Source organism: Mesocricetus auratus, unplaced genomic scaffold (assembly GCF_017639785.1).
Source record: "Mesocricetus auratus isolate SY011 unplaced genomic scaffold, BCM_Maur_2.0 Super-Scaffold_100043, whole genome shotgun sequence".
Classification (NCBI taxonomy): Eukaryota; Metazoa; Chordata; class Mammalia; order Rodentia; family Cricetidae; genus Mesocricetus; species Mesocricetus auratus.
In genome coordinates this window covers 525,822-541,444 of record NW_024429220.1, presented here as the reverse complement: position 1 = coordinate 541,444, position 15,623 = coordinate 525,822, and the positions used below count along the sequence as shown (strand labels likewise).

The 15,623-nt window shown below is 35.9% G+C and overlaps 1 protein-coding gene across 1 annotated transcript in view; it reads right to left on the bottom strand.

Annotated features, from left to right (window-relative positions):
* The window catches only part of Pclo (piccolo presynaptic cytomatrix protein), a 348,891-nt gene that overhangs the window by 140,631 nt on the left and 192,637 nt on the right, over positions 1–15,623 (bottom strand). The window contains 2 exon segments of the mRNA XM_040735211.1: positions 1,309–1,445; positions 5,962–8,149. Of these exon segments, the coding sequence (XP_040591145.1) occupies positions 1,309–1,445; positions 5,962–8,149 (2,325 nt within the window).

Genomic DNA, 15,623 nt, shown 5'->3' with positions numbered 1-15,623 from the left:
ATAAGAGTCAATAAGTCTGTTACTTGTTAAAGGGGAGGCTGTGATTCAACAACGGCATGGAGTTTTCTGGGGCAGGCCATTTTCCCTGTCTTAGGTATTGGGGGTATTTGCATGGCTGCTATAGTAGTTTATAACTTTATGCATTTTCCCTTTTTGTTTTACAGTTTGATAAATAGTAATGAAAAGGTTCATTTTTGAAAATGTAAGAGTTCTGTTAGCACAAAAATACATTATAATTGTTACATTCATTTAACAAGGATCTTTATACTCGCATTTCTTGAACTAGTCAGAATTTTTTGAAACAATCACCAATAAAGCCTTTCTATTTTTGTATTACACTAGTCTATAAGTACATATTTAAGGTACAATGTACTGTATCCTCAAAGTTTCTGATCTGCATATGTCAGTACCAAAAAACTAAAAACAATGTCATTTATAATACATATCTATCTAAAAAGAACAGAACAAAATTTTAGAAATTTAGAAATGTATTGAAATAGATAAAGAATAACTCAATGTAGTCTCAAATAACATTAAGTAATCGTTACTTGAAGAACTCCTGAGTATCCATGGAACATTATTTGATGGCAAGAAGAATTTTAGACTTGTAGTTTCCATAGCAACTGTTATTATGATTTAGTTCACATATTTAACATCCTGTTGTCTTTCTCCAGGCTTTTAGAGGGCGCTAAACTACACAGATCCAGATGGGCAGTAAATAATAATTATCTTGGTTTCATTATTGTGGTCATTCCTAGCCAGATCTTTGCAATGAGATTTGAAATATAACTATAAATACAACATTAAGAGTATTTATATATAAAATTCAATATATTCTGATATATTAAAATACAAACTCCCAAAGTATGCAAATGGTTAGTCAATATAACCCTAAACAAGAATGTATTATTACAAGATAGTTTATTACAGTGAGAAACCCTGTTTCAAAAAAACAAAAAAGGATGTGTTAAAAAATAAGAAAAGGAAACGTTTACAGTAATTACATTATACATATATCTATTGCACAATGTTCTTTCAACCTCTTCAGCAACCCCATCTATTTCCCTTTCATTCAGTACCAGAGATGATACATCCATACAATAATCTATTGTATGAATGAATCATTAAAATTGTCTGGTGCAAGCACCACAAATGTCCATCAAACCGACAAAGTACTTTCTTCATTAAATTACCGAAAGGAAACAGTTTTGAACTTGATTGGCAAATATTTCAGTTAACAGACTAGTCTATTTTAGAACTGACTCTTGTTGCTAACAAATCCAAGAGACTGTAAATTTTCTCACTTACTTGTTCTTGATGTTGACTGAGGGGTCTGGAGTGAACCAATCTTTCTGGCAGTTTCCGGTCCAGACCATGGCCATTTTCCAACCGAGACTCCCTGGGTTTATCAAACCAATCCGTTTCCTCCCGACGCAAGTGATAGGCTTTGGAGACCAAGGAAACATCATACATTGCAACCGCAACTAATACAGGTGATAGAGGGAAGCAAATGTTCTGCAGTATTAGCATGCACTGGGCTTGTTGACCACGCATGCATTTCAGACATAACTCCCATCAGAACTAGCAACTTTTCCAATGGTATCTACAAATTTTCATATAACAGAATAATCTAAAGAAAATGAGGCACACATATGCTCAACATCTCAGTAAAATAACATAAAATTACATTGAAATCAGTATAAATGAAATTTAAATGACAATAAATAAATAAACAAAGGTATGTAAGAGTAATTTTGTTCAACTTAAGTTCATCAGTTCCCACTTAGAAACCTTACCCTACAATCCACCATGTATGACCAAAAGTCAACAGGAAATGCACAACGTGCATATACAAGTTTCTTGTAACTTTCCACTTTTGTATAAACCAAGCAGCAGCGTATGACTTTTGGCTTTAACACTGAGTGAATATATTTTTTGAAAATATGACGTTTCTTTAACAATAATAAGCAAACAAAGCATTTAATACTAAGATATACTATTTGTTATTGCTAGAAATATGTGTACTACAAGAAATTTGTAGCTTAAAAATATAACTAAAATAAGTATATATGAGAATCTTTAATATAAATAAAATTATCATTATCTGAATTTTAATGCTGATTTAAAAATTTGACAACAACCTTTTATTAACTTACTACCATGACAAAAGTTGAAAGTATATTTTAAAATTTATCACACTTAAAGCGTTCAAATACAAATTGAAATAGCTCACTTAGTTATATCAGTACTTTCCAGATTTCTTTACGATGTAGCAAAGTGACTAAAACTTCCATTTTACTGAATGGCTAACACTGTGCTCAGCATACATTGCTTCTTCTTGGCATTCCTTGGCTATATTCTTACCCTCTACCCCCACCCCCCGTTAGCAGCCTTTGCAAATAATATATTGTTTTTTTCTCAGATGGCAATGAATGGACCCGTTTCCTTGCTCAACTACATGATGCCTTCAATATTGTTTTCTTGAAATGGCAGCTTCTACAATGCCACAGATGGAGTTCTCCTCTCTATCCTGTTCAAGGTGACTTTTTGTGTCTACCAGATCCTTGAAGATTATATCCAGAGACTGCCATTTCTGGTATTTATTGGCTGCTAGGGTTAGACAGCCAGTGTGTGCACCACTGCTGAGCTACACATCTGTACCTTTCAGCACTGCATCTCAACCACACCACGTCTCCTAATAAACATGGAATCAGGGGTGGCACAACACAGACTCACCAGTTTTAGATTTGATGCCTAGATTGTGTCTGCATGTACTCTTAACTGATTTGCCCATTAGACTAACAGCTGCTTGAAGAGGAAATTCATATCTCTTTTGCTATTTTGTCCTCTTTCAATTTTTCTCCTCCATCTTATTTGGAATATAGTGTTTAATGGATTTTTGTGGAATGAGTGAAGTACAGAGTTATTTGTCATCATCTAAATAAAAAAGCTAAAGATAATAATTATGATAGCTTTTGATAACTTGTCCTTAAACCCTTACAGATATTCAATATCCTTTCACAATCTACTTGATAATTACTGTGCCAAAGCACAACGCTAATTTTAAGCTGAGTGAATAAATTTACAAAATTATTCAGTATAACAAATACTTGATAAATAAAACAATAAATCAGATCATCATCAGTCTGTGAATGAACTTACTAGATTATGCTTACCCTCCTTAGGATAAAATAATTTTGTACAGGTACTGCTTGTATTTATCATACATTTTAAGTATTTTTAAAAAGAAAGAAATGATTCACCGTATTTTCAACATGTGTTTATCCTGAATAACATAAACTTATATTTAAATATATACCTTTCTTAATTGCATTTTAAATACAATTGTTAAATGTGTTTTAGGGGACTCTGATATCGCAAATATGACAGAACCTCAACCTGATCCAATTTTTCATCAGTTTATCTTCTATTCTGATGGCCTGTTTTGATTTTTGTAATTTCTCATAATAGTCCCCTATGTAACTGAATGTAAAACACATCTGCTTTCTTTTATAGGAATATAGAATCAAGCTAGAGCAACCAGATTGAGTGACTCTGTTCTTGTATCAATTCTGTCTTCCCCATGGATTACCAGGTATGCTGGGTTAGCTGTTCCTAACAGTTTGTGTTTGATCTGCTGTAAGGAAGCATATTACAAATGAATTTTTAAAATGTAACATGTCTGTTTTATACTCACTCAAATAATGTTCTTTGTTTTCATGTCACCACAAAACTTCATGTTTTTGCATGGTATACAAACAATGAAAATATACAACATTTTACTGTGCGTATATTTTAAAGATATCCAGTATGATGTAATCACAAAGTTACTAATGTAATTCAATTGGTTATATTCTTTTATCTAATTCTGTATTGATGTTCTTTATGAATGAGTTTCATCTGCTTCATTTTAAAATACATTTTAGATCTCACATCTCCCCTCCAATTGGTCTCTGCTTTGGTGTCACCTTTATTTGTCTTAATACTGTGTGGGATATGTGCTGTCTTATAATGTTATCATCAAACAAGAGTTCAGTCAGTGATTGCTGCTATACACAAAATCTAGAAACAAAAAAATACTCAGTGAATTTCATATGTATGTAATCAAGTAAATGCCACATTTTGGGCTAATTACAGACATTTAAATGTCTAACACCAAATTGAAGACACATTTCTGAGAAATAACACTATTTGTCAATTTCTTTCCAGGTAATTGTCATCTATGTGCACAACAGATTGTCACCTATGTGCACATGTCCTTTAGGCATTGAGTTGCTCCATAATTCCAAGAGTTGTTGTTTTATTTTTACATATTTGGCCATTGAATAGCTTCCCTTTTTATTTCATAGTCATTCTGCATGTCCACAATGAGTATAAAATGCATACTAGACTAAACGAACAGCTGTTTCCATGTAATATCATAATTCCAGGCAAGCTAAGTGGATTAATTCAAATATTGGCCTAGTACAGATACGCACAAGTGGAATGTTTTACTTAAATAACAAACTGTCAATAAAAATGGTCAACCAATCAGCCTGTAACAAGAAAAACAAACAGGTTTGAAAGAAACTTGGTGATTAGAACTTCATAAGCAATGTAAATAATCCTTTTATTTCAGGTACACAGACCTCTTCAATTCAGCAAACCGTCTGCATTTCAGTTTCTAAAATCATATCTGTGTCTATACACAGAATAAAAAAAGAAATTCTCTTTATGGAAACACATTTTCATGTGAGTTTTTAATTAAGAAAGATTTAGATGGGAGGATAGTCACATGAGTTTAGCATTTTTTAGTTTCCAAATGAATGAGATGCTGTTTTTTATTTGTTTAGACATGTTTTATTTCCACGGCTTCAGCCCCACATATACTCAAACACAAACAAATATACAAGACGGTTAAGGGGGCTCATGTTTTTGGTACAAGCTCTTATGCGGCTGAGATACGAGGATCACCATAAATATGAAGCTGGTCAGACCTGCATAGTAACTTCCAGGCCTGAATGGGCTACAGAATAGGACCTATCTATAAAATTTAATAAAGTAAATAAAAATGTATATCTAACATCATACAGTTTACAAAGTAATTTTGAAAATCTTTACATTTCTCAGAATTTCCACTTAAAAGCAACTTTAGTGTAGTAGTGCTTGCTCAACCAAAAAAGCAGCAAGACACTTTTGAAAGGACAGGAAAGGCAATGAAACGCCAAAGGGTACAGTGGGAAGGGTTGAACTTCAGGTCACAGCAGGAAGGCCTAGACTAGAGACAGTGACACCTGCAAAAGCAGCCTACATTTCTTCAGTTTTTAAAAAGACTGCTTTATATATACTGAAAAAATATTTTTAATTTCTTAATTATGTCTAACACAACTCTAAATGAAACAAATATGTCAGTAATAATCTTCATAATGAAGGGAGATGAAACACATCTATTCAAAGAAAACGATAAAATTCCATATTATACTAATGTCAAGCTGTTGTAGAAGCTTGCTGCAAGAGAATAGCCTCTGATGAAGCCAACTCTCATCTCCATTATAAAGTAGGACCAAATGTTATTCAATGGCTTTAGCCCTTAATGACTTTGTTAAAATTTATTATATATGGTAAAATATATTTTTAAAGTACAAAGAACCATACAATGAAAATCTTCCCAGTTATGTATTTTAAGGTTGACCATATTTTATTGGTAGAATTATGTAATGCTTGTTTAAAAAACTCTGACACAAAACAAATCAAGCCAACACTCAAGAAACAGAGTAAAATAATAAACTAAAACCAATCAAAGAGAAACATGCCACTGAATCTACACACAAGAAGTACACATACAAGAAATAAAATTGAAATAAACATGCACAGGTTGCACCAAGAAAGATAGACTACATCTTTGGAGAAAGAAAATTAAACATGCAGAAAGATACACGTTTGAGTTTTGAGAGTAACAGGGTAGTTTGAGGCCCAATTTACCTTCACTGTCAGACATAGCATGTTGGAAGTCATCCATGATGAATGCTATGTCACGGTCATACCCCCGTGTCCGTGACTCTTCTCTCATGTGTTGTTGAACTTCGGGCAATGAGTGACTTGACCCAAATTGATCCCTCGTGTCTGCAGATATGGGTGGCAACGGCCCAGCTGCAGCCCTAGCCATTCCCATTGGTTGTCCAACAGGACTGAGTGGACTTTCTTCTTCTGAATTCTGGGCCACAATTGGTATTCTTCCTCTACTCTGGCTGATGGGTAGGCTGGTGGGCTTAGTTCTCGAAGATGATGATGAATGGCCAAATGAGACATCAAGAGCTTCAGCCTCTTGAGCTTTCAGTCTTAGCGATGAGCTGGAAGAATCCCTCTTAATTGACAAGTCAAGCCCATAGACAGAGGAAGGTCTAGAGGAAGGCCTAGACCTGCTGCCACTGCTGTATGGCTTATCCACTTCATCCTGTAGAGCTGACCTGATGGTATTTCCTAAGGTGCCCAGTCCTGAACCAAGTGATGAGCCCATAAATTTTTGTTGATCTGTAATATTTTTTCTGAGGCCAAATGTGATATCATCTTGGAGAAGTCTTGCCCTAGAAGAAATACCACCAATAGATGAAGTACTAGAACTCATATAACTTGGATAATCAGGTTCAAGGTCTCTGCTTTCTTGAATGGGTGAAAACTTTGACATTTTAGGATCAATTAATGATTTCTTATGCTTTGATTGCTTTTGGTAAAGAATGGCTGCTGGTAATTGTTTGGCTGCTTGCTTTTCAAGGGTGAGTCTACTGATGCTGTACTTTTCAGACTTGGGAAAATGTCTGTAGCTAGTGTCAGCATGGTAATAATGTGAAATACCAGCAAGGTGATCTAGGCTCTCCGTGCCTCTACGGAACTCCTGCTTGATCTGTTGTTTCAGAAGCTTTAACTCATAAGGATCCTCCATAGGGTCCTCCTCTGATTTTACATAGCTGTGCAATCTGGAGGAAGTCTGCAAAGGCGCTAGGAAATCTGTCACCTCTTGAGACCTACGTGTCTCGGTGGTTCGAAGGAGACGATCTGTTTTGGACAGATCCTTTTCATGAAGACTAAATGCAGTGCTCAGTGCTCCTGTACCTTTTGTAATCTCTCCAATGTCATCTATCAGGACATAATTCCTTGAAGTGTGGTGGTCAATATCTGCATAGAAAGAGTCTGCAGATATGCTTGATATTGGACTGCTCACCATGCTGCTTCTTTCCTCCAAACCCATTCGCAAGTCTAAACTATTGTACTTACTCCCAAGATGGGACACAGCATATGTATTATCAGTAGAAACAGGAGCGATCATGAGGGGTTGGTTGCGAATCACTTCATAGTTGGAAGTTATCTTGGGTTCTAAATACAGTGTGGTTTGCCGAGGCTTCTGCTGTATCACCATCATCTGTGATGGTAACTGGTAAGATGTTTGTGGGCTTGGAGTGGGTTGAGCCTGGGGTGTGAAGGACATGGTTGCCACAGCTTGGAAGGTTGGTTGAGTCTGATAAGGTGAGACTTGCTGGTGGTACAATGTCTGCTGTTGAAAGTGAGATTGTTGAGTATACGGGGTGGGTGCCTGTGTGGGAAGAGCAGGTGATGAGTACTGGTATTGTGTGTAAGGACTTGTAGGAGGAACCAGTTGAGCTTCTGTTTGTGTTTGTGGTGGTATGAACTGGCTGAATTCAGTTTGAGGAGCTGTCCTTGGTCGCTCAACGCCATGCTGGCTTTCTATTCGGCTTGGTCTGGTGCTGCTGACCTCACTGTCAGACATGTAATCACGGTCCTCTGCTACCCCCTGCAGATAGGCACGCTCCCTCTTTTCTCTCTCCTTCAGTAATGCTTCCTTTCTCCTGTTAATTCCCATTTCCAGATACCGCAGCTTGGCATCAATCTCCTTTTCTTCTTCATCAAGTTCTGCTTGCTTCTTTCTAAGCTTGGCAGACTCCCTTTCCACGAGGTCAAGCTCTCGGTCTATGTCCTGGAGAATCTTGGCTCGAGCCATGGTATTGGTTCTGCACATTCTTCTCCTGGATGCAGTGCCCATTGTGCTGTAAGTTGACTGTGTTCCCATGGACGCCTCCTCAGGAGGGGGATTTGGCAGTGTTCGCTTTACTTTTTTCTGGGTACCAGAGGCTGTCATGGTTTGAGAACCTTTAGTCTACAATCAAGTAAACAGAGTATGTATTTTACTAACAAATGAAAAGACTAAAAATAAGCTAGTAAAGTCTACTTGAATAACAGAGTTCACACATATTGTAGAACCATGGCATGATAAAATTAAAATTTCACCCATGTTTCAAGAGTTGAAAACAAATAAAATCAGTGAAATTTATTAATTGTAAATTAGTTTTTTATAATCATAATGTCTGTAAACACTTGAGGGGAATATTTAACTCAGGGCAAACTCTTACTTCATGCAAGCTTAGATTTTAGTTCTGCTCTTAGAAGAACTCTATGCACACTCATTTTCAATCCAAGGTTTTAAAAATAAGATTGTTTATTTAATCTATGTTGAATGTAACTTTGTTGCTCATCTGAAATGCAATATACATTTGTTGGAGGTTTATGTCTACCTTTTTGTTTCACATTGTACATATTTTGCAATTTCCAATATTTCCATGATTATTTGGATTCCTATGTCCTTTACATTTTGGTACTTTTTAGCAATTCTACTTTCTTCTGAGTGCTTTATCAACTTTCTAAGAGCAAAAATATTTTGCTGCAGTAAAAGTTTATTGGAGTTAGTTTCAATCAGGTAAAATCATAGATTTTTAAAAAAATAGCACATGAACTACTTTTTGTTTCATTTCATTAATTTGACATAAGTTTGTTTTCTCATAGGTAGAAGTCTTGAGAATAAAACCAGAACAGCCAGAGACACAAGAGATCACTGATGTTCTCACAGCTGTCTGTGTCAGTAGCATGCTCAAGTTGGAGCTTGGTCTCCTCTGTTCTCATCCATGTTTTTTTAGATGCCATTTTGCTTTCCCTTTTGCAATCCAAAGACATAATTCTTTCCTGACAAAATGGATGCTATATGCCTTATTTGTTATCACATTATCACAATTATAAATTATTTCTTATTAATTAGCTCACATTTGTCTAGGCCCCTGTGCTTTTCTTGCTTTCAAACATCAATTACATATCAATTAAGTCAGGGAGTTGCTATGAAGGTCAAATGAAACAGCTGTTTTAATATAATAGGTACCCATTGACTATTCAAAAATATTATTTATGTGGGACTTTGTAGCTTCCTAATAAATTTAAATTTAATATATTTTAATTACTGTTAAGTTATCAAACATGCTTACATATTGCTTAGCCATACTACACAACAGGTCACGAACATGGAAACTTGCCAAGACACGAGCTAGTGTGAGGCAGGGTGTGCAATGAGTGAAATTTTAATCCCTCAGGCCTAAAGAAGCTCTCATTGTAAGTTATGCTACTTGCAGGGGTATTTATTGTATGTGCATGTGTGAGCCCTTATATATGTGCAGCCTATACATGCCTGGTGTCCACAGGGCCTAGAAGGGATTGCCAGATCTGGATAAGTTTTGTCAATTGTAAAAATATTCTAATTCCCTATTAAATATCAAGAAGCTGTCTTCATAAGAGTATATATTTATGGCACTGGATTTTGCCTTGATTTTCTAATTAGATGTTGAAAACATTCTGTGGTAAAATGAAAACAATGAAACAAACTATACTTTAAAGTATGCATTGGCCAAGTTTTAATTCTGTGGGTGCCCTTTAAGTATCACTTCAGAAATGAAAAACATAAGACCATGATTGAGATAACTGTCATAAAGGCATAGTACAACAAGGCAAAAGCAATCTTACACTTAATTTCTAGGTCTATAATTCTAAAAAGTAAAATTTAATAAATCAACACATTTTTCAATTGAGTTCACTTGTACATCCATCCATCCATCCATCCATCTATCCATCCGTCCATCCGTCCATCCATTCCTTTGGGAAAAGTTAGTTATCAGTGTATGGACTTGACATAGATTTAACAGCTGTCGGTGCGTTATTAATCCTTCTATCCACTGGAATATTGAGATGCAAGTTGTATCTTAAAAGCTTCATGAAGAATTCTAAAAATATGAGCTTGTTTTTCCTTCAAGTAAGTAATTGAAGTCTAATATTCAGATTCTAGGCTGTTATATTCTAATATGTCAGACATCAAGAACCTTGATCTCGGAAAAGAGAGTAGTTCATATTCTGAATGTATTAGAGAAAGTAAGCACTGAAGGCTTTACTGGCTAACAAAGAAATGCAAAAACATTTCTGGGACAACCTTTTCTTAATACTGGTTTTGCAACACTGAGTCAGAGTGAGTCATTGCCTCTGCCTTGTAGATAGACAATACTAATGGATAGGTCACTGTTCATTCACTTTTCATTCCTTAAACAAAAGATGGAATTATCTTCTTTGAATATAACTACCTTCAGTGTCATTTCAAAAGAACTGATTGTCATTTCTAAGTATAGAATTGACAAGGACTTCTTGAGCTTTTCACCACTGTTACCTTTTGTTTTACAGAACACTGTTGCCATTGATTACATTTAAATTGCTGAGAGAACACAAAGTAACTCATATAGGAAAATTACACCGGGAATGAAAATTGGAGGTCTCCTTGAAAATAGACAGGTCATGAACTCCATACCACTCAGGGCACAAGATCATGTGGGTGCAGTAGCTTAGTTTGTGATGAAGGAAATGAAGCGGAGAGACGGGGGGCATCATGCTAAGGGAATAGGTCCAATCTGTTAAGCTTTAGTTTTCTTTCATAAAAAATGGAGTCCCAGTGTTAACATACCTGTGTTGTTTTTCACCAGAAACAGGAATGTCAGTTAAGTGTTTGGTCTTCGTTTTAAGTGGATTCACACCATTGTTATTATCTGGGGAGCCACAGATTTAGGGTGCATGCCAGTTTTGAGTCAATGCTCTAAAGAAGACTGCTCTTGCTTATGGGAAATATCCCTGAGGTACTTTTCTAGGGTGGGGAAACATAACAGTGACTGGTTGAAAAAAGGCCAGGCCATAGATTTTAAATGATGAAGGAAGACATAGGGGAGAATAAAATGTCCATCAAGACACCAGGCAGTGGTGATGCATGCCTTTAATCCTAGCACTTGGGAGGGAGAGGCAGGTAGATCTCTGTGAGTTATGGTCAGCCTAGTCTACACAGCAAGTTCCAGGACAGTCAGGGCTACATAAATCTACAACTTTACTCAATTATCCAGCTTTCTTCACCATTGTTAGCTAACTGTGAACTATGATCTGTCAGAGCATTCCTTACACATTGCACAATTTCCCCTTACATTATTATCAATTTTATGAGATAGTATATTTCAACTACTCTTTGGTTCATAGCTTTCTGGTAGACACACTTATTTGTAGTGACTCTAAACTGTAAAATCATCAAATGTGTAGATTTAAATTTAAATGTGTATTGGTTGAGTGTGTACTTGTTTTGACACAGAATGGTATTCTAAGAGAGAAGATAGAAACATCTTTTTTCAAAAAGTTGAGCAAGTTTAGTGTATGCAGCAGCAATTGTTTAAAGTTATAGATGCCAGAACAAAACTGTTCAATATATATATGACAAAACTCACTTTTAAAATCTCTTAAAAGAGTTGTTATGAATAATTATAAAATGGTATGAGACAGAGCATTTTGAACTTGCTCAAAGCCCAGTGTGCTGACATCTGCCTGTTGCCCTGGCATCTTGGAGGATAAAGCACAAAAATCGTATATGTGGGAGTAACACAAACAAAACCAAAAACAACAAAAAACATCTACGTATAAAGATATCACACATTGAAAAGGTTTTTAGAAAACTGTGTGAAGAAATTACTTCAAGAGTTTAGCATGACTGGATTATTATACATTACACAAGACACTTACAATGTGCAAATAAATACAAAACAAATTACATGGTAGAGGAGAAGCATTGCTATGTACCGTACTTTCCATGAAAGCATGAGGATCTAAATTTGGTCTCTAAGAAACCACATAAAAAGCTGGTCACAGGCAAGAGCTTATAAAGTAAGCACTGTGGCAGGAGAGGCAGGTGGACCCTTGAACTCCTGAGGCCTTTGAGCAAACTGCTCTAGCTGGGCCAGTGAGCTCCAGGTTCTTCAATGGAGCTTTTCTTAAAAAATAAAGTGAAGAGCAATTGACAAGATATGCAACACTGACTTTCAGCCTACACACACACACACACATACACGCACACATTCACACATAACTTCACTGTTGCACTAACTACTTTTTTGGCTACCTCTGGTTTCAATGTTTGAAATATAGTAATAAACTATCCTTATGTCACTTAAAAGATATAGCAATGGGCCCACTGTGTCCTGCTTCAGATGAGCGTGGGCTCTTCTCGGGCCCCATCTCCTACCAATCATCCCCTCCATGGATCTACCTGGGCATGCTCCTTGCATTGAGTGCACCACCCCCAGACAGGAAGAACATGAGTCCTACCATACAGCACTCTTGGCTCCCCCCTTAGCCTACCAAGCTCTGCTTGAGTGAGTAGAATAACAGGAGAAGCCAGACCATCCAGAATTGCAGATACTGGAGACTTGGCCCATATATGCAACTGGGAGACCAGAGGAGACAGAGAGAGCCCCACCTGCACCCACTCAAAGAAGGGATGGGAAGACGACAGTATAAGAACACACTCAGCAATAGAAAGACCAATGTGACTCCACCAGAATTTAAAGAGTCCACATCAAGACCTGAAAAGCCCAACACAGATGAAGCAGAAGAGACAGACCTTAAAAATTATTTTATGAAGATGATAGAGACCCTCAAAGAGGAAATGAGAAAATCCCTTAAAGAAATACAAGAAAAAACAAGCAAAAATGCATTAAATGGAGAAAAAGACAAACCAAAAAATTCAAGAAATAAACAAATCTCTTAAAGAATCTAAAGAGAGTCAAGAAAAAACTACAAACAAGTGAAGGAAACAACTCAAACAGTTGAAGGCTTGAAAGCTGAAATAGAAACAATAAAGAAAACACAGAATGAGGAGATGCTGGAAATATAAAAGCTGGGTAAGTGATCAGGAACTACAGATGTAAATATAAGCAATAGAATACAAGAGATGGAAGAGAGAATCTCAGGTGTTGAAGTCTCATTAGAGGATATATAGTCATCAAATCCAACAAATCCTTAACACAAAATATCCAGAAATATGGGACATTGTGAAAGGGGCAAACCTACGAATAATAGGTACAGAAGAAGGTGAAGAAATGTAACTAAAATATACAGAAAACATATTCAACAAAATCGTAGAGGAAAACTTCCCCAGCCTAAACAAGGATATGCCTATCAAAGTACAAGAAGCTTACAGAACACCAAATATACTGGACCACAAAAAGAAGTGTCACCTTGCCACACAAAATCAAAAGACCAAACCTACAAAATAAAGAAAAAAATATTAAGAGCAGCAAAAGAAAAAGACCAAGTAACATATAAAGACAGACAGACCTATCCGAATTACATCCAACTTCTCAATGGAAACTATGAAAGGTAGAAGGTCCTGGATAGATGTTCTACAAGCACTAAGGGAACATGGATGACAACCCAGACTTCTGTACCCAGTAGAGCTTTCAATTACTATAGATGGAAAAAACAAGATATTCCATGACAAAACCAGATTTAAACAATACATATCCATATCCACAAATCCAGCCCTTCAGAAAGTACTGGAAGGAAAACTCCAACTCAATGAAGATAATCACACTCACAAAAATATAGGCAATAGATGTTTGACATGGGAAGTCCTTTTGTGTATATGTTTGTCCTATTGGTTGATAAATAAAGCACTGTTGGTCAATAGGGAAGCAAGATATGTAAAACTAGGAGTCAAGGAGAATTCTGAGAAATGTAATCAAGAGTGGAGGGTTACCATGTTATCCTGGAGAGGAGAGGACATAAGTCTGTTGTTCTCGGTAAAATAAGACCTTATAAAAATATATACTAGTAATTATGGGTTAATAATTAAGTCAGAGCTAGACATTAAGAAACCATAGTAAATGACCAACAGCTTCATAATTAACATAGTGTCTCCTGTGTCGTTTGGAGGCTGAGACAGTAGCAGGACCCCGACAACCTCCAGGAAAGAGTACACTTTACATATTGTGCCTACAACGTGGAATGACAAAAGCTTAAAAGGGATTTTAGAAACAGAAGAACAGAGAGAAGCACAGCTTCTTGGTAGCAGCATTTTCTCAGGTGGGCTCTAATTGCTAGAGAAAAGCAGAGACTTCCATGGCTAGTGCTGGCTGTAAACTTAATGCCTGCCATCTTAGAAAGACGGCAGTTAAAACAGCCAGGGCTTTTAGCAGATAAAAGACAGATATCCAGAAAGACATAAAGATTTACAGTAAAGTCAGGTACAGATAAAGTAAAACCTCTAAAAGGTTTATAGTGTGTTTAAAAATATATGTATGTTTGGGAGAGGAAAAGGAACAGGACAATGGCTGGGCAGGGTGGCACACAAGCCTTTAATCCCAGCACTCCAGAGGCAGAGGCTGCAGGATTTCCACAGAGAAAAAAATAAATAATTAAAAGGAAAAGAAATAGAGTAATAAAAATTCATGTAAAGATGGAAAATACAGACTTTGGATACTGTATGCTATCGTTTTGTCTTTCAGTTGTTTAATTGCTGTGGAAGGAGCAACCACTGCTAAAAGACATTTGCTTATCAATCTTGCCAAATTAATCCAACTTATATATTTTAAAGATGCTTTGACTTCTAAATTTAAATATAGGGCTAGGTTATTTGGGAAAAGAGTTTTTGCTTGTGTTTCCACAGAAAATGATAAGCTGTGAATTCCTTGTAGACTACCATGGTTTGATGAAGCAAACCATGAATCACTCCCTGAAGTGTTGTCCCAGGTGATCCAACATCTAAAGCAGCTGAGATGATACAACTTTACAGACTACAAAAAAAAAAAAAGAACTTAGCCAGGTTTCTGTGTTTTGTCATGATCCCCATGGTATGGACAGCACCCCCAACCAGCAGGAAGCAGTTTGGAATGAACAATGTGCAAATTCCCAAATATTGTTAATAAATTTTTGTTTTCATTTAAATGGCGTTGGTTATAAATGGTTAATGATCACAATCAATCTCTTTTTAAAGGTAAAAAGGACATTACGGTATAGAAATGAGTACTTTGTTTTGGTATGGATTTTATTGATATAAAATTGAGATCAATACATACATCAAATGTATATATATATATATATATATATAAATACATATATATATATATAATTCCTCTTCTTTAGGTATTGTGTTTGTATAATTCATTGAAAAATGTAATGTACAATTAAATACAGATTATAGATAATTATCTATAATAGGCAGAACTTATAGTTAGGTTAGTTAGGTTTTCTAAATATACAGAGATGTATTTGAGATGAATAGATATTCTTCAAACCTTTCAAAGACTACAGAATATATGGTTTATGTTTTTTATGATAGTGAGACACAACTTCTACTGACATACCAATTATGTCTGAGAAGAAAATGGGCATTGAAGGAACTTGTTATGGAGTTTGCTTTCAACATGGCAAGATAACACATTTGGGAAGGAAACTGCTCT